Here is a 19,430-nt window from a genome sequence, read left to right on the forward strand (position 1 = left end):
AATGTCACATGCATATCAATGAGGCGGCCCAGAAGTGAACACGTGGCTACTTCATTTAGGAGTCCAACGTTGCTCAGAGGTGATAAGGCTTCAGCAAATTCCCTTCCACCACCACCACCAGCAGAAAAACAATGCTGTCTCCATTGAAGGAGACAAAATGAAGAGAATAAAAAGGTACCAAGCCTGGGTTAGGGGAACATAGAACTTGTGGTGTCTCATAATTGCATTTTGGGACATATTTTCAAGACTTCTATATAAGGCAGTCGCAGGATTAATACATACACACCAATGACAAGCACAATGTCACTACTAAACACACAGATCTTACAATACCTAGTTAAATAGACAAAGACATTGTGCAGTTTCTTGTTAACCACACAATATCTTTAATTGCATGAGAGCAATTACAGGCATGTCCCAAATCTTAAATTTCAGATTAACATATATTATGAGCTAACACAGCAGCTTCACTTCACTTCTATACGTTTTAATACTATTAAAGTCACTTTAAGTTTTTAAAAAAACTGTAAAGAGATAACTGGTGATGGTGACAGCATCCCATGAATCCCATAATTTTCGGCAGCCATCAACCACAATATTGCCAACATTATTATAAAGCATTTGACTACTGTGTCACAATCCAAGTAATTGTGGGAAAACAGGTAAGCAAGCCAGTAGACATTTTGTATCACGGATATAATATTAAAGAACCAACTTACCTCAAAATAGTCACTAATTTTGTGTCCTCTGGGAGTGTTTTTCCCTGCAAGTAAAAATAGGAGACTCAAAAAAATTATACAAACTGTGCAATAATCTGCAGCATATTGCATTAGAGGTTGAAGCCTATAAACCCTGGCTATCACGTAATCACCACTGAAGACAAGTTACTTACTTTCAGTAAAGCTCCTTCTGGTGGATAACTTTATCAAACCGCAGACTACTCACCTTGTGAATATGCTCAAGCGCCATATTTGATGCAGAAACTCAAAAAGCAGTGCTCCCCTGCAGACTGGTAGGTGGTGCTGTGCCACTCCAGAGATGCCAAATGTAAATGTAAATGTAGGTGTACTTGTAAAGCGCACTGCGACTCCATGGAGTATCCTTGCGCTGAAGACCACTGGGGAACCCGTCCTGGTTTTCCCTGTGAGATGGTCCCTTTCTGGGAATCTCCAAGGTGAAACCAGGCATCCCCGGCGTCTGTGGGAGGCCGTTGTAGAGATGAGGCAAGCTTAATGCCCAGAGTTGCCGAGTGTGTTCCCTGGTTAGAGTAGGCACCAAGGCGAGAATTATCGAGTCCGTTTGACCCTGGTCCACGACCCGGCCGCGTCGGGAATTGAACCCTGGTCTCGGGCTGTTCTCTGCTTACGGGTCTGCCGCCTCTAACCAGTGAGCCATACCACCCCATATCACACCACGCAGTTACTTAGACCTCAATTTCTTTCAGAAGCTTGCCTGAGCACATCTACAGCAGACTGCGATTACCAGTGCACAGATTCCTAAACAGGGACCTTTATACATGGAAAAGGAAACCATCCCACAGAAGAAAATAAGTTACTTACTGGTAACTGTAGTTCTCCAGTATTGGAATCTTCCATAGATTCACATGCTTTAATTATTCCCCGTCGTCGAGATGGGAGTTCCCGGTACCATAAAATAGTATTACAATGTTAAATATGGTGCATGAAAGCCCTATGCCCTTCACTTTTGTAACCTATCAGTCTATTTAAAAAAAAAAAAAAACTTAGACTTCACCCAATTAGGTTGCCCTGCCTTCTGGAACACTCCTGAGGAAGTTACATTCCCTCAGATTTTCCATAGTAAAAGTGCTGGAGGACAGTTAAAGGAGGGACCTTAAGGTGAACCTCTCAGTTAAGGAGGGTGGGTCACATGTGAATTTATGAAAGATTACAATATTGGACAGTTACAGGTAAGTAACTTATTTCTTACTCCAGTATTGGAACTTTCATAGATTCACATACTTGAATCAGAGTAGAAAGCCGTAGTGAGGCATATTGAACTGTGAATTGTCAGTGACATAATTGTATGGAGAGATCTCTGTCACAGAATAAATGAAGACACAGCTATGAAAATATCTTATAATATTCTGTTCAACATTTGAAAACATTTCAGCACACAGTAAACACAGAAAACACATTATGTTATAGGCAATGTGCAAAACTTGAGAGGTTGGTGGGAAGCGAGAGGTATCCCACCTTCACCGGATAGAAGGTCTTAGAACCGCTTATCCTACTGCTACATCTCCTTGAGGATTGCAATCTAGGCAGTAGTGTTGTGTAAAGGTTTACATTTTATTCCAGGTAGCTGCTCTGCAAATATCCTAGAGTGGCAGACCCGCAAACAGTGCTGTAAAGGTTGATACAGTACTTGTAGAGTGAGCATGCACAGACGATTTTAAAGGCTTTCCAACTGCTTGGCGACAGAAAAGAATAGTAGCAGATACCCGTCTAGTAATTCTCTGTTTGGAAAAGTGTTGTTCCGAAAGCCACGAACAATTGGTTAGACTCACGAAAATTCTTTGTACTGTATATGTAGAACTTGATAAATCTCTTGATGTCTAAAGAATGAATAGCCCTTTCATCTGGCATGAAGGGTTTGGAAAGGTCTTCAAGATCAGTAGTTCATTGAGGTAGAAGTAGAAGGGGACTTTAGGAATGAACTTTGGATTTGTACATACAAGTACTCTGTCTTCTCTAAATTGCAGGAAGGGTTCCTGAATAGTTAGGGCTTGTATTTCACCGACCCTTCTAGCGGACCTCAAGGCCACAAGGAGAGGAACCTTCCAGGAATGCGCTTTAAATGTGCTCTGGGAATGGACTCAAATGGATGCTTCATGAGCTGTGATAGCACTGTGTTCAGATGCCAAGATGGCGGAGGAGGTCTGACTGGCATAAAGACCCGAAATAACCCTTTACGGATCGGTCTGATTATCCATGAGGACCATAATGAGGGTGTTCTGCATGATAGTCGAAATCGAGATATGGCCACCAGATGGACTATGATGGATGCATGAGCTAAACCTAAAAGTGCCATTGCAACAGGTATGGTAATATCTGTTCAGGTGAGGAGGAGACGGGCTATATCCACTCCTGTTGACACGATAAACATAACCACTTCCACTTGTGAAAAATAAGTCGTTAGTGCGGTCTGCTCTGGCCTTGGAAAGTATCGCCCTACATTCAAGGGAGATGTTGAGATGGCTAACTCATTGTGCTCCGGAGCCAGGTAAATAAGCAGAGACTCTGGATTCGGGTGCAGGATTAGTCCTCGCTAATTGTCAGAAGGTGAGACCTTCAAAGGGATGTGAGGCTTCTCCGACAGCAGGAGGAGTTCTGTAAACCAATGTTGGCAAGTCGACGTTGGGGCTATCAATATTATTCTGCAAAGTTCGATCTTCATCTTCGTGCAAACCTTTGGAATCAGGAGAATGGGTCGAACTTTATGCCTTGACCGAATGTGGGTTGACCGTTTTGGGAACAGTTTTTCTGTTGTCGGTCTAAAACACGTGCAGTATACTGGGATGTGGTATGCATGTTGAGCCATGGAGTGTATGATTTTGGATGCATGTGTGTGAGTGGATTTGTCATGTGGGGGATTTTTCTGCATCGTTGCATCTTCGGTTTTATAGCAATGACAAAAACATATCGCTATTTGTGATACAATGGCTGTGTCACAGTACATGGAAAGAATTGCTAAAATGTTTGTGTAGAATCTTTCAAAACTTTGTAAAGACGTGTTGTTCGAGATTAACAAATATAAGACACTTTGAAAAAAAGAATAAACTTGTTCTATATACAAAATTGTATAGATGTCACATTTCCATTTGGGTAACAGAAACTTTATGTGCTGTATATGAGAAGAAATGCAGGTCTAGTAGGTGTTCCTTTCTATTTAGTGGAAATGAAGCAAGGCCAGGATGATGACCATGCACCTTTTCCAGATAATTATTAGCAGGAATGAGCGGAGTCCAATTTGGATCTTTAGATTATTGCTACGACCTACCCAAAGACTTCAAACACAAAGATAATCTTTGGAGCGGGCGTAGGTCCACATACTTGACTTCGACCTGGTACTTCGTCACGTAAAGCTTTGTCTTGCATTCAAGAAAGATCCTCGTATTCATTTGGGAGCAGTCCTCACAAGCCTTGGAGTCATGTTCCGAACCTACACACAAAGACACCATGTGGGGATCTTTCTCAGACATCTTTTCACAGAGTGAAGAAAAAGAGAAGTGGAGCTATGGATCCACTTTTGAAGGCAGGGAAAGAAAGGAACTGATGTCTGTGCACATGGGTGGTGCTTTTATGCAACTCAGTTTGTCATTTTCAGATTGGAACGAGGTTGGTGCACAGCGCCATTTACTGGCAACCAGAAGCATGCCTTTTTGAAATGTTAGATTCAGTCTAGCGTCTGGGGATATTCACAAGGTGCGGAACCTACAGTTCAATGTATTCACCAGAAAAAAAATGTCATTAAAAAAAGCAACTGAGCATGAACTTGTGTCTATTACAAACAAAAATACAATGTAAAAGAAACAGGATTTGGGCGGGGTTGGTCTCAATTAATGACTCATTCACTCGAGATGATTGGGGGGGGGGGGGGAGAAGGAATGGGTAACTGTAATGATCCATTGAAGCTCCAGTGCCACTAAAATCCTTGGGGCCCAGAAGGTACAGCCATGACTGGGGAACGCTAGCCAGGGTGGTCGTATGGAGGTGTCAAACCTGAACTACTAAATGGGAAAGGACAGTCTCCTCAACTACTCATAACTGTTACAGCGACCCCCACAGCTTGTGTTTGGCTTCTCCACATGCCTCTTGCCCTACAGTGTGGAGCTACCTGTGCAGATAGTGGCAGGGAGGTTATGGGGTCCAGAGAGGCGCCTCTGTAAACTGGAGAAGGGGCTGAGGATGACAGCCAGAGAACGAGCATGGACCAGGACCTGCTCGCATAGCCACATCTGCTGACTGATGCTGTGGTGCAGGGACAATAAGGAGAGACAGCATTAAAGGGAGCAGCAGGGCCCCAAATTGTGTGAGCCCTTACACTGTGAATGCCACAGTGGAGAAGAGAAAGTAACCTCCAACATCCACCCACCACAACAGATTCCTCATCTAATGAATATCCCCAAGTTATCAGATTGATTTGAGTATTTTGCAACAGCTCTTTGGTGCCATGGTTTTAAGTGGCTCTGCTACTATACAGCATTGCTTTAGGTCCTTCAGGATAATCTCCATCTCCAAGTGCATGAGACTACAAACAGATCTGGCACCATATATGTCACATACTTGGAGATACGGGAGCAGACCCAGTGTCAACTTTCGATCTAGGAGAGTTGTTACAAAATTACCAGATCCAGTCGGATTCTTGGAAAAGGTTCAAATGTGAGGAATCTGCAGGTCAAAATATCGATTAGAACTCTAAATTCAAATAAAATTAAAAAACACAATTCTGATGATGATTAATTCTGTTAAAAGGATGCAGCTCAAACTATTTTATGTGACTCAATTTTGGAACCAGTGTCCAAATTTGTCAATGTGTTCCTCAAGCCGTTCCTACCAGAAGTCCCATCATATTTGCCGGACATCATGGAGTTCATAAACAAAGTGGAAGGCTTTGCGTTCGACCCCGATATTCACATTCTTGCGACAATGGAAGTCACATCTTTATACACCCAAATTCCTCAACAGGACAGGCTGGATGCCATAGAAATATATTTGGAAACAAGACCCTGGCCACAAGAGTTCCAACTGAGCGGATCATAAAACTGGTGACTTTAGCACTCAGACGCAATTTCTTCAAATTCGAGGAAGAACTCTTCCTGCAAGTGAAAGATACAGCCATGGGCTGTCCCTTCGCGCAGGAAATGGCTGTGTTGTACATGGCCCAATATGAAGAAAAATATGTGTATCATGACAATCCTTAGTGCCCACATCAATCAGTGACTAAGATATATTGATGGCGTGTGGTGCATCTGGGAGGGGCCCATTCCTGTGTTAAAGAAATTTCATGAGTGGGTCAATAGTCGCAGCCCGACATAAAATTCAGTCTGACATACACGTCCAAGGGATTAATGTCTACCATTCACCTAAAAAAACCACAAGAACAATGCGCTTCATTTTCGCAGCTACCATCTCAGGAGTCTTAAAAACAACCTCCCGTACAGACAATTTTTAAGAGAGAGGCGGAATTTTTAAGAGGCGGAACTGCTCAAAAATAGAAGATTGAGGTACATGCAGAAGCTCTATTCAATAAGCTACTTGAGAGGGGTTATCCACGCAAGCTCCTGAGACATTCCATGAAAAGAGCCCATTGGACACCATGAGACCATCTCCTCACCCAAAAACATAAATACCCTACACAACGTATTGTTTGTGTTTCCACATTTGGACCACACACCCAGCCAGTACAGAAAATCATTTGCCATAACTGGCATTTGGTGAAGGGGGCTATTATAGACTTCGGCCCGCCGTTGTTCGCCCTCAAAAAGAATCAAGAGTATTGGACAGCAGATTAACAGCACATTCACAACCAGGATAAAAAAAAAGACAACCAACGCACTTTGTTCAACCTTCAACCAGTTCAGGGCCACCACAAGTGTAGGACTTGCTCAGTCTGTGGATTAACAATAGAGGGAACTCTTTTTACAGATGGCAACAAATGTTGGCGACACAATGATTTCACTAATTGCAAATCAAAAAACTTTGTTCATGGGATTATTTGTCCATGCCAAAATGTGTACATTGGCAAAACAACTCAGCAGGTACGATAAAGTATAATACAACATCGTCCCCGTATTAAGAACAGAATAGTGTCCGCTCCGCTTGTGAATCATTTCATGCAAATTAATCATTTCAAATGGACAATATTGTCGGTAGTCAAACCTTCACCAAGAGGTGGAGACCCAGCCCTCAGGTTGTCTCAAAAGGAGGCATTTCTCATTATGAAATTTGATACACCAATTAGGTGTCTGAATGAACTGTCTAAAATAAGCAATCTGTAAAACTAACTACATTTCCCATAATACATTGGTGCTACGAATCAAGACCGCAATTCACTGCAAGCATTCTTTGAAATGAACCATCGTTGGAGGGCGCAATTCCCCAGAGCTGCAGACTAGAGATGGCGTGTGGCTGAATGGGAGTCTAGGAGATTGCAGGCAAGTGCCCTCGGCTTTCAAAGTGTGCAGATAAGTTACCAATTTCCGTCTTAAGACAGGCGATCAGTGACATACGTGCCATGCGCTTATTGTGAACTGTTCAAACGGTTTCAAATTGAAATATAAAAAGGAAAAGGCTACTTACCAGTATGCATTTGTTCTTGGCATGTACAGCTGCATGTACACTTTGCATTAGATCGCCACCTGGTGTTGGGCTCGGATGATTGCATGTTGTTGTCGTCTTGGAAGAAGTCTTTGTAGTCACGAGATTGGTGAAGCCTCCCTTGGACGATAGTGCGCATGGGCACCGGCTCCATCCTTAGATTGTTTTTCACCATGATGGGAAATGATGGAGTTAGTAGAAAGAAAGAAAGGATGTCCATGCGTGTATATCTAATTGAGATAAAACTGGAACAGCTACAGGTCCTGGGGAGGCGGGAGGGCGTGTGGAAATCTGCAGCTCTAGATGCCAAGAACAGATGCATACTGGTAAGTAGCATTTTCCGTTCGAGGCATATGAGCTGCTACACTTTGCATCGATTGTGCAGCAGTGTCTCCCCTAGCGGTGGTCCCCTGTATCCGTTGCAGTACTTTGAAAAAGAGTTTTGAGGACAGCTTGGCCTACTGCAGCTTGCTGCTTGACTTGCACATCAACACAATAGTGTTTAGTGAAGGTGTGTGTTGTAGACCATGTTGCTGGCTTGCAGATGTCTTCTAAAGGAATCTTCCCTAAGAAAGCCATGGAGGCTCCTAGTTTGCGTGTGGAGTGCGCTCTAGGACGAACTGTTAATGTGCGTTTTGCCTTGTGATAGCATATTTGTATACATTAAACAATCCACCTTGCAATTCCTGATTTAGAAATGGCTTTGCCTTTATGTGGATGAGAGAAAGCTACAAAATAGTTGTTTTGCGAAAGGATTTTGTCCTATCAATGTAATAGAGAAGAGCTCTTTTGACATCTAGTGTCTAACTGCTACAGAGTCTGGGTTTTGAAAAAAAACTCGTAACTCTACAGATTGGTTTAGATGAAAAGGAGTAATTACTTTAGGAAGGAATTTAGGATTAGTCCTCAGAACCACTTTGTTACGGTGTAATTGTAAGAATGGTTCTTGTAAAGTGAAAGCTTGAATATCACTTACTCTTCTAAGAGAGGTAATAGCAATGAGGAAAGCGGTTTTCCATATGAGAAATTGCAGATCACATTTGTGTAAAGGTTCAAAAGGGGGTCCCATGAGCCTGGTAAGAACAATGTTTAGGTTCCACTCTGGATAGGGTGGTAACCTAGGAGGAATAATTATTTTTAATCCCTCCATTAAAGCTTTTATTGCTGGTACTCTAAACAACTACATATGTTGTCTGTTTTGTAGGTATGCCGCAAGGGCTGCAATGTGTAATCGTATAGATGAATATGCCAGATTACATCTCCGTAAATGGAGAAGGTAACGGATAATATTTTGGATGGAAGTATCCAAAGGATCAATTTGAATATTAGTGCAGTAAATGGCAAATCTTTTCCATTTAGCAGCATAGCAAGGTCTAGTAGTAGGTCTTCTGACTTCTTTAATGATATTCATACAGTCTATTGGCAGGTTAAGGTAAGCAAACTAAGACTTCAGGAGCCAGATCGCCAGATTTAGTTGACTTGGATCTGGATGCCTGATGTCTCCATGGTTCTGCGTTAGCATGGATGGTGTCGGAGATAGTTTTTGGTGTGGAACTAGAGAAAGTTCTAGCAGTGTGGTGAATCACGCTTGGTGTGCCCATGTGGGAGCTACCAGGATCAGTTTTAGAGACTGTTGTCTGAGCTTGCGTACCACTAGTGGTATTAGTGGAATTGGCGGAAAAGCGTAAGCAAATCTGCCTGACCAGTTCAGCCATATTGCATTGCCCTTGGACAATGGGTGTGGAAACCTGGTGGTGAAGGTTGGGCATTTTGCATTTTCGTGTGTGGCAAACAGGTCTATGTCTGGATGACCCCACTTGTGAAAGAATGGTTGAAGAACTTGCAGATGTAGTTTCCATTTGTGAATCTGTTGTGTCTGTCGACTTAACAGATCGGCTATCGGATTGTGAACTCCTGGAAGGTGTTCTGCAAGCAGATATAGCTTTTGTGGAATGGCCCATCTCCAAATGTTTTGTGCGAGCAGGGGCAGCTGCAGGGAATGTGTGCCCCCTTGTTTTTGTATGTAGTACATGGCTGTCATGTTGTCCGTCCGGATTAAGACAGCTTTATTCCATATGTGCACTTGAAAGGACTTTGGTGCTAGGAAAATTGTCAGCAACTCTAGGTGATTGATGTGTAGCACCTTTTGTTGAGCGGTCCATCTTCCCTGAGTTGTGCGGAGGAGCAGATGTGCTCCCCATCGGGTCAAGAATGCATCCGTTGTCAGTACTATCTGTGGAACTGGCTACAGGAACGGCCACCCTCTGGACAAGTTTTTGGTGTTCCACCATTGCAGAGAGTGATGTGTGCGGCTGTCCACCAACACCAGGTCTGTTAGTTATCATTATGCCAGATTCCCCTGATGTGCTAGACATTCTTATAATGGGCGCATTTTCAGTCTTGCATATGGTACAATAAAAATGCAAGATGCCATCATGCCTATTAATTGCATGAACACTCTGGCTGGGAGAGAGTGTTTGTTTTGAAACCTTGTAACTAAGGTTTGAAAGCTCTGTATCCTGGCTGGACTGGGATAAGCTAGAGCTGTATTGTTGTTTATGGTAGCCCCTAAGTATTGATGTACATGACAGGGCTGGAGATGTGATTTGGTGTAGTTGATTGTAAACCCCAAGTTGTGCAGTGTTTGAATTGTTTGAGAAGTGTGTTGGACACACTGATAGAATGACTTGGCCTTTATGAGCCAATCGTCTAAGTATAGGAAGACGTGGATATGTTGTCTTCTGAGATGTCCTGCTACTACTGCTAGGCACTTTGTAAACACTCGTGGTGCAGTTGTGACCCGAATGGAAAGACTTTGAACTGATAGTGTTGTCCTTCTAGTACAAATCTGAGATACTTCCTGTGAGAAGAATGTATGGGAATGTGGAACAAGGCGTCCTTGAGGTCTAGTGTGGATAGGAAATCGCCTTGTTGCAACAATGGGAGCACTTGTTGTAAAGTGATCATGTAAAAATGATCCGATTGTATATACAGATTGAGAGGCCTTAGGTCTAGGATTGGTCTTCGTGTTCCGTCCTTTTTGGGTATTAGGAAATAGAGTGAGTAAACCCCTGTTCCTTGATGTTTTAACGGAACTAGCTCTATTGCATCTTTTTGCAGCAATGAAAGAACTTCTTGTTTGAGCAGCGTTAGATGTTCTGTGGGCATTGGACGCTGTCTGGGTGGTATATGTGGAGGGGTATCTGTAAGCTCTAGTCAGTAACCATACTGGATAATTTGTCTTATCCACTTGTCTGTTGTGATGGAATTCCAGACAGGTAGGAACTGTGTTCATCTCCCCCCTACAGGAGTGGTATGCTGTTGGGGGAGCTGAAGAAAGTCACTGTTTAGTGGTGGAAGAGGATCGATTGTTGTTATTACCTCAACCTCTTCCTTTATTATTATTCCCTCTGTAACCTCCTCTAAAATATCCTCTATTGGAGGATGTTTGCGTATTGTTTTTAAAAGAAGTTGAAGTGTCTGATCCAGTTTGTTTGGAGACTCCTTTATAAAAGGAGCAACGAAAGGAGCCTCTTGGTTGAGTGGACTGCAAAGTTCCCATAGATTTTGCAGTATTAGTGTCTTTTTTCTTTTTTTCAAGTGCTACGTCTACCTCTGGACCAAACAATTGTCGTTGGTTGAATGGTTGATTTAATACCTGAAATGCGTAGCCACGCATGTCTTCTAAGGAGGATGCTAGTGTTTATTGCTTTAGATGCAGTGTCTGCTACATCAAGAGCACACTTGATTGAGGCATTTGAAATAAGCGTACCCTCCTGTAGAAGGTCATTTGCGGGTGCCTTATATTGGTAAGGTAGATGTTGTAAAAGGGTTTCTAACTGGTCATAATGAGCCTTGTCGTATCTTGCGAGGAGGGCTAGTGTGTTAGCTATCCGCCATGTATTGCTAGCTTGTGCAGCTATCCTTTTGCCTGAATCTAAGGGTAGGTGACCTTTAATGTAAGCAGGATCCCCAGCAGCGGACTTGTACTTTTTTTTCTATTCTTGGGTTTATGATCCTAGCTCGTACAGGATCTTTAAACAATTCTGGGGCATGCTTAATGACCCCTTTAATCATGGGTAATATTTGAACAGATTTTTGTGATTGCTCAAAAGTGTCTAACAATAAATCTTCCTCTGCCTCATCTGAGTGCATTGTTACATTATGATAGATGTCAGCCCTATTAATTAGATGTCCAAACCCAATATTATCTTACGGAGGAGATGGTTTGGATGGATATGTATGTGGGTCAGGGATATCAGGTACATCTTGTGGGTTTGGATATTCCTAGTCTGGTATATCAGTAGGGTATGGAAAGGGCTCATCTGGGTCTCCCCCATCCCCTATGTTATACTGATCATCAATCTGAGGAGGTGTCTGTGGAGATGAAGATTGAGGCGGAGAATTTTGTGGTGAATGAGCAGGTGAAATTTGAGGTGAGGTGTTAAAAGGAATAGAAGGTGAAAGAGGAAGTACAGGAGAAGAAGGGTGCATAGGTGATGTGGCAGAATCCTTCTTCTTGACAGGTACTGGAGTTAAAGGTGCTGTATCTATCTTCCTCTTCCTATGTGGCATAGTGGAAACATGTCCTGTTTCTGGATCTATGTATATCCTTTTTTTGCAAAGGATCAGGTCTAAAAAGCTCTTCTTCTTGAGAAATTGCTTTTGGCGCCGATTTTTTTGGCTCCGGGCCTGGTTTCTGCTTGTCTCTAGCCTTAGGAGTTGTTGTATAATCCTTTGGCGTACTTTTCGGCACCAAAGGTATTGTTTTCGGAATCAAGGCCTGGTTCGCGGGCTTGGAGGCATCGGAAGCAGGCTTCGTAGGTTTCAGCACAGAAGAGTTTGGCGTGGAAGCAGGCTTCATTGGTTTTGGTGCAGTCTTGTCTTTAGAAGTCAACGGTTTCTGAGTATTTTCAGAACAGGGACCTCTTTCGGTTTTGGTGCAGAGCGAGCTGGTAGTATCGGCCCTAGGCGGGTTGCTCGGTATGGAGCTACCGGAAGGCTTTAATATTTTCTCCGGAGCCGGGCTCGATGGCAGGACTTTCGAAGCAATGTCTTGGTCTCGATTGGGCCCCGAAGGCGGAGTTTTGATCTTAGCCTTTGGTTTAGGGGTTGGGGCTGGGGTAGGGGCAGTCGTACTCACGCGTTGACCTGAGGGTATGGAGTCATCGGAGTTGTCTGCCTCAGATACGACCTGGAGATTATCGGAATCTTCCTTGGGGACACATGGATCTTCGTCGAAGATATCCACCGGTTCCGGAGCTGATCTCGGCATGTCGCGTCGACGGACCATCCGATCTCGAATGGTCTTCTTGGATCAAAAGGACACACAAGCTGTGCAGTTCGACTCGTCGTGTTCAGGTGATAAACACAGGTTACACACCTCGTGATGGTCGCTGTGAGGAAATTTTGCTTGACACACGGGGCATTTTTTGAATGGTGTCCTTTCCATGAGTTATAGGCCTCACCACGTGGGTAGGCCCAACAGCCCGCGTTGACGACCGGAATCGAAGTGATGAAGTCGAGTCTATATATATTGATGTTAAAGTTTGTTTTTAGAAAGTTTTGCGCGTCTAAGTCTTTGAAAAGTAGATTTTCGAACCGGAGCGGAAAAGTTGCATCTGAACCCCGTGGCGGAAAAAACAATCTAAGGATGGAGCTGATGCCCATGTGCACTATCGTCCAAGGGAGGAGTCACCTATTTCGTGACTACAAAGACTTCTTCCAAGACGACAACAACATGCAATCATCCGAGTCCAACACCAGGTGGCGATCTAATACAAAGTGTAGAATCTGTAGCTCAAATGCCTCGAACGCTTTTCTACTTGCCTTACGTGGAATACGGAACCATTACAAGCCGCAGCACACTGCCGCTAAGGTAGTAGAAACCTTGTAAAACAACATTTGCTTATGAGGTATGATATCACGCTTTGCCCAACTGCTTTCAATACAAAAGTACACAAGCTTCATGTCAAAATAATGTTTGTTACTGTGAATGGTTGTCTCTCTTTTTTGCACACTCAATAGAAGCCTTTCTTTCCACTAGGGCCTCACAGAACACCGAACCCCCGAAAGTTTAATCACATTGATTTATTATAATAGAATCTGAAACTCAGTAAGATCACACTGTCCTGAGAGGTACAAATTCACTTTCTTTACTTAACACACTAAGAGAGGTGACTCAGGAAATGCCCACTTTTATACCCTCTTTACTATGTGTTTATTTACAGAATCTGATTTAAACAGCTTTGCCATGGAATTTTAACACTACATGGGAGCATCTGACAACTGCAGGTACCAATTATTGTTGTGTGGCACAAGACAGGTACCACTTTGATTGCAAGGTCCCTATTTTAATTGACAGCGACCCCCCCAACCCCTTTTCTTTTTTCATTTCTCATAGTTAAGGCCATTTCCAGTCCACATCCGGAGGAGAACCCTAGAACAAGGCAGGGGTTGCCTCTGAGCTGAAGCTAGAACACTTGTGGGGCACTGTTGGGACTCATTAAAAGAAATGTATTTCCCACTGGTGGAATGACCCCATCTAACATCGAGCTGCCTTCAGCTCAGTAAACAGGCAGGACTTCTTGAATTGGGTTATGTCCGCCTGTTCCTTTATATGTTATATTTGCACTGGTGCCCTCTAATGATTTTTGGAGGCAATTGATAACTTGAATGGTGTTTATGTTTTGTACATGTTTTTATCAATTATTTTGTGTTATTATTCACAGACTTTTTTGGTAAATGTTTCACATTGTAATTTGTGTCTCTGTGGAGGACATGATGAAATGTTTTCATGTAAAATGTTCTAAAATTGAAAATGAATGTGAAATAAATCATTCATACGTAGAATTTATTGTCTAAGTATTGTTAAATAGTTGTTGAATAACCTATCTGGTCATTTTCTTGCTGCTTGCATTAGAGTGGTCTAGGCCAGACAGTGACAGGACCCAATCCTACATTTGGTTCATTCGCTCAGAAATTATAAGCATTTATTCCACACTGGTATACTACCCATAAACAGTGATCTTATAATCAAGTAATGTATTTTCTTATAAATAAAAAGTTCAGGATTATCTGCATTTTGGCCAAAACACTGGTCCAAATTAATGCTTTGTAAGTGAGCTCCCTTTCTCTCGGACTGAAGGAAGGATCCGGTTTTCCCTTAAATAAAGTGCTCATTGCACAGCATCTGCATGATAAATCGAGGGGCCTACACTACGAAAGACATTCTTTGATATCTCCTAAGAAGTGAGCCTGAAAGTGCAATGCCAACACAGTTGGCCACCTTCCTCTCCTTTGGGGCAGTTTCACTGTGGCTAAGATGGAGACAAAATCTGCAATCGTCAAACAACATTGAAAGCTGGAGCTGGGAGACGCAGAGGCAAGTGTCAGTGCAGGACAAAGGCTAGAAAGACGATCTGCCATCTCGACACAGAAGAGGGCACCAATGGCCACTTCCAGAGCAATAACAGGCATGTTTAGAGTCACATTGAAAGCTGATTGGTAAAGTGTCTATTGCACATGTAAAATCTCATCATTCTACTGATCCAACACAAGGAATTAACATCAACTTATTGGTGGCAAGTGCCCATCAGGTTATCATATCCCTTGGAAACTTCCTCCAATGGCAATAATTTTCAATTATCAAGGTGTATACACCATCTTTACAGTGGAAAAGGTTTGGGGACTACTCATTTTTGGTAATAAAATGCAACAAAGACGTAAACTTGAGACAGTCAAGACGGCAGCTTCATAAATTAATAATCAAATGATAGTCTTTTCTGCTTGGCTAGAAATTATTGCAGATAGAAAGTATTGACATTTACGCTACCGTGATTGTGTATGAGTGACGGAAGAGTTGGTACTCCCAGATGACAAGAAAAAAATAAGACTTACACTGAGTAAGACTGATCAATCCTCAGGAGCCCAAATGCAGGGCCAAAAGGGACAGTCATCCTCTCAAACAGCTGAAACAAAGATAGCACTTTAATAGGAGATGTTCTCAGCAACTGAGGGGGCTGAAACGCAGAGGCATATTGTAAAGCCAAATAGAGATGTGAAGACGTGAATGGCCGCTAGACTACTAAACTCCTCTTGAGATTTCAGTTTGCTATTTTTGGTATAAAATCGTTACTTACCTGTAGGAGTAGTTTTGCAGGTTGAATTTTCTGGACTCATACATAATACTCCTGCATCCCTCAAAATTAAGAGAATTTGTAAATGAGGGAAATAGAAATAAAACGGACAGCCAATACTACAAGGGGGCCACCAAGGGGGAAAAATTATCCATTTATTATTGCAGCATAAACCTTTTATGGATGCACATGCTGTGCACTAATTTTGTGCTGCAGCAACAAATGATGGACGGAATGCTGAATAAATCAAACATTCACCCCCAGCCAAGAGATCTGAGTAAAATTCATCGTTATCCTGCTCACTACGCCACCCCAGTTTGGACCGAGCCACATGGAAATCCGTCTTGACCCTGCTCCTCACGGGAACAGTCCAGCCTGAACTGCCAAGCCGGCTCCTCCCTGGACTGCAAACAAGTATACTGAGAACGGTTTCGGGGTATCACCCCTCATCAGCCAGGCTAGCTTGAATCCATTGGCACAACGAGTAAGGGACCCACATCTGTGCATACCCATCTCACGAAGAGCAAAAAGTGCACTCATTTTGCAGCAGTAACTTCTTACCTTGGGAGGCTTGGTTGAGAAAAGCCTGCATTTGTAAGCAGGTATCTTAGCACCTTTTGTCCCATCTGTGTTCCATTGTGAGCTTCAAAGTCCATGCAGTAGTGTTTTGTGAAGGTGTGCACTGAAGATCATGTGGCCGCCTGAAGATGTTGTTTTAGGACACGTTAGCTAGGAAAGTGAGTTTTGCTCCCTTTTTCCGTACAGTGCGTGTCCTTCTCACTCCCAGTGCTACTCCTGCTGTCTTATAACATGTCTTCATTGTCTGGACTATACATCTAGTGACAGTTCCTTTAGTGACTGGGAAATGCTTGCTTATCTGGGCGAAGAAAATAAAGAATGGATTCCCTTTCCTAGTTTTGTTTCTCATAGGCATAACTGCCATTCTGATATCCACTGTATGAAGGGTCTTTTACGCTTGTGATTTAGGCTGTTGAAAGAACTCAGGTAAGTGTATGGTCTGGATGACATGAAGGTGTGATATCACCTTCAGGGTAAACTGTGGGCTTGTTCTCATTACTACTCTGTCCTTGTGCATTTGCAGAGAAGGTAACCGTGTTGTGACAACTAGCAACTCATTAACTATCTACAGAGAAGTAACAGTAATTAACAAGGCTGTTTTAAGTCTTTGAGTCACACGTTATGCGTGGGCACCAACGGTATTTTCTTGAGTGGTGTTTTACTAGGTTTAGGCTTCACATAGGTTCAGGAGCCAGTCTCGAGGTCACTAGTCTCTTTGCTTCCATTAAGAATCTTTGATGACTGGTGTGCTGAAAAAAATGTCTTCCTATTATGCCCATCTGCCTTTCCTCTTACATCAGACTAGGAACCTGCTCCACTTTGTTGTGTAGAATTTGCTTGTAATCGGCCTTCCAACCTCTGAGTATTTCCTTCGCTCTTACTGATAGGCCCAGGTGTCCTATATACATGACCTCAGGAGCTGCGCCACCAAGTTCAGGATAACTTGCAACAGATGCTGTACCTGAACCCTTTGCATGGTCAATACATACTGATGAGCTGGCAGCCTCATAACCCTGTTTCTGTGCTATCTCCACAAGGTCTGAAAGCTATGGTAGTATACCAATGTGAAAGTCAAATATGTGTATTTTCAGAACTCAAGCTGTTTGGAGAATAATGGCTGTATTTCCAAAATCTATTTAGATCGGATATATGAGTGCTCAATCGAGGTGGGGGGGTAGGGGGGTATTCGACATACATATTTCTATTATCATTATTACCTTGGTGCCAGGGGCATTGCAGCTATAGTTCGTATATGTTACCCACATAAAGGCATTTCAAATTGATGAAGTATTTTTGACCTTAGTGCTGCTGGTAGACAAGACTGATGCATGGAGGTGATCACTTCCGGAAATCTTGCCTAGGATGGCCATTAATATTTTCCAATGTGGTCACTAATGCAACACTATTATTAGTAGCTTCGGATGATTTCCATTTAACATAAGCAGTTCTTATTACAATAAAGATTTGAGACCCCTGGGTGAGAGGAACATAGATAGAACTTTTTTTACTGGAGGTGTAGGGAATCCACTCCAGAAGTCACATGCCTTTTGACAGTCCTAAGAGACGTTTTGAAGCTTGGTGGATAATGAAGCTAAGACCCACTGTTGTAGTACACAACACAGTCTACATGATGCTAGCAACAGAGCTAATAAACTCCTGACCTGAATAAGCAAACATGAGAAGGGCTATCAGTGGGTGTCTCGCTAGGCATAAGAAGGGATATGATGGGGTTTGTTTCAGGGTCCTCCTTCTCCATATTATATACAGACACTAGGGAAAAACTTGAATCAGAAATACCAGGGGATGAGACACGATTAATTTTCTTTTTCGGGGGAGGAGGGAATTGTAAGGAGTATGCACGGTCTTAATACATTTCCAGGTGAAGATCTAAAGGTTTGTCAAATAGGCCTGCTGAACATCGCCTACAGTTAATCAGGGAAACCACAGTAGAAGGTAACAACATGGTACTTACCCGTAGAAGTAGATTTGCAGTTTGAAAAGTTTTCTGGATTCAAATGCTGTGCATTATTCTGCCATCTAGTGGATGAGTCCGGATTCTTCTTGTTAGCCATCTATTTCTATTTTTTTTGTTTTGCTGGGCGTAGTCTGTACCTAGTTGCTGTTATGACCATTCTTCTAGGACGTTAGACATGCACCACAGAAAGCCTTTGGGTGTGGTCGCCTGTCGGAGGGATGGGCTAAAACAAAACCTAGGAGGTCAGATGTGATGCTCAATTTTGACTGGTTTATTGGTTATATGACAAAGTGAATCAGTATTCCCTGATTGTTCTTTTTTTTCCTGTGGCTTCTCTCTGTGTCTTTATGGGTCTATTGTTGGCAGATACCAGGGCATGCACCACCAGACTGTTCCCCAGGAGCGAAGAGAGTATCCACCTCCTTTCTAGAAATACCGCTCCCCAGCGTATTGACAGAATTCACTACAGGGAGCGAATATCTCCAAAAAATGAAAAACCATTAGAGAAGTCCCAATCGCATCCAGCGAGGAGAAGGCCAGTTCCAGGTAATTGTGAATTGGCGCTGGTAGGTCTTAGTATGAATGGTCTCTTGAAAAGAAAAGCGGACCCAATCCTCTGGATAAATAGTGAAGCAAGCAGAAATCCAAAAGGAAGGCTGTTCCTACAGTCTATTGTTTTCTGAAGAGAAATCCAATGTTCAAAATAATTAACGACGGTGATTGCGGTCCTGCGCTGTACACAAAGGCAGAGGACTGTGGGCCAGAAAACAAGAAAACAATACCGAGCCGATAGCTCGAGCTTCCACAAAAGCAAACTCTCAAAATTAAACAGACCAGCAAGTCCCAATCTGGATGAGACAAACTCTGGCCTGGAATACAAAAAATAAATGGGGAGATTTACAGCAGGCAGGGCGTTTCGCAACAGACGTCCGTACCTCATGGGAATTAGCTGAAAACAAACTGCTAACCCTGCTGACAGCTGTGATTTAAACAAATAAAAGAAGCACAAAAAAAGGCGTCTCCCCACGATTACAAATAACCTGCGAGTAGAATGAGGGAAATAGCGGAGTGAATCGCACTCGCTACGAGGGAGGCTTGAAAATGAATCGAGGCGGAAGGGAAATCAAGGCTGGATACTGGGGGCGGGTAGAAAGCGCGTCCTCGCGCTGGAAAGAATAATTAGTATTAGCAAGGTCCCAGTTTATAGATTACTCCACGGGCAGACAGGAATTCGAAAATTCCAAAGGTTAAGAGGTGCAGAGACAAAGGATTACACCACTTCTACAACTCCAACAGATTCTCGCCAAGGTAGCAAGAAGGCTCAGGAATCCTACACAGGATAGCGAGGCGAGACACAGCAAAAGCGGAAAGCCAAGCATTAATTCACTACAGCTGCTG

General features: G+C 43.0%; 1 protein-coding gene across 2 annotated transcripts in view; it reads right to left on the bottom strand.

Moving 5' to 3' along the window:
• Positions 1-19,430, bottom strand: part of TLK2 (tousled like kinase 2) — a 1,405,344-nt gene that overhangs the window by 1,023,763 nt on the left and 362,151 nt on the right. For both annotated transcript variants that reach the window (XM_086923830.1, XM_086923831.1), the window contains exon 5: positions 720-763. In XM_086923830.1, the coding sequence (XP_086779956.1) occupies positions 720-763 (44 nt within the window). The remainder of the gene's footprint in view (positions 1-719; positions 764-19,430) is intronic.

This window comes from Lissotriton vulgaris, chromosome 5 (assembly GCF_964263255.1).
Source record: "Lissotriton vulgaris chromosome 5, aLisVul1.2, whole genome shotgun sequence".
Lineage (NCBI taxonomy): Eukaryota > Metazoa > Chordata > Amphibia > Caudata > Salamandridae > Lissotriton > Lissotriton vulgaris.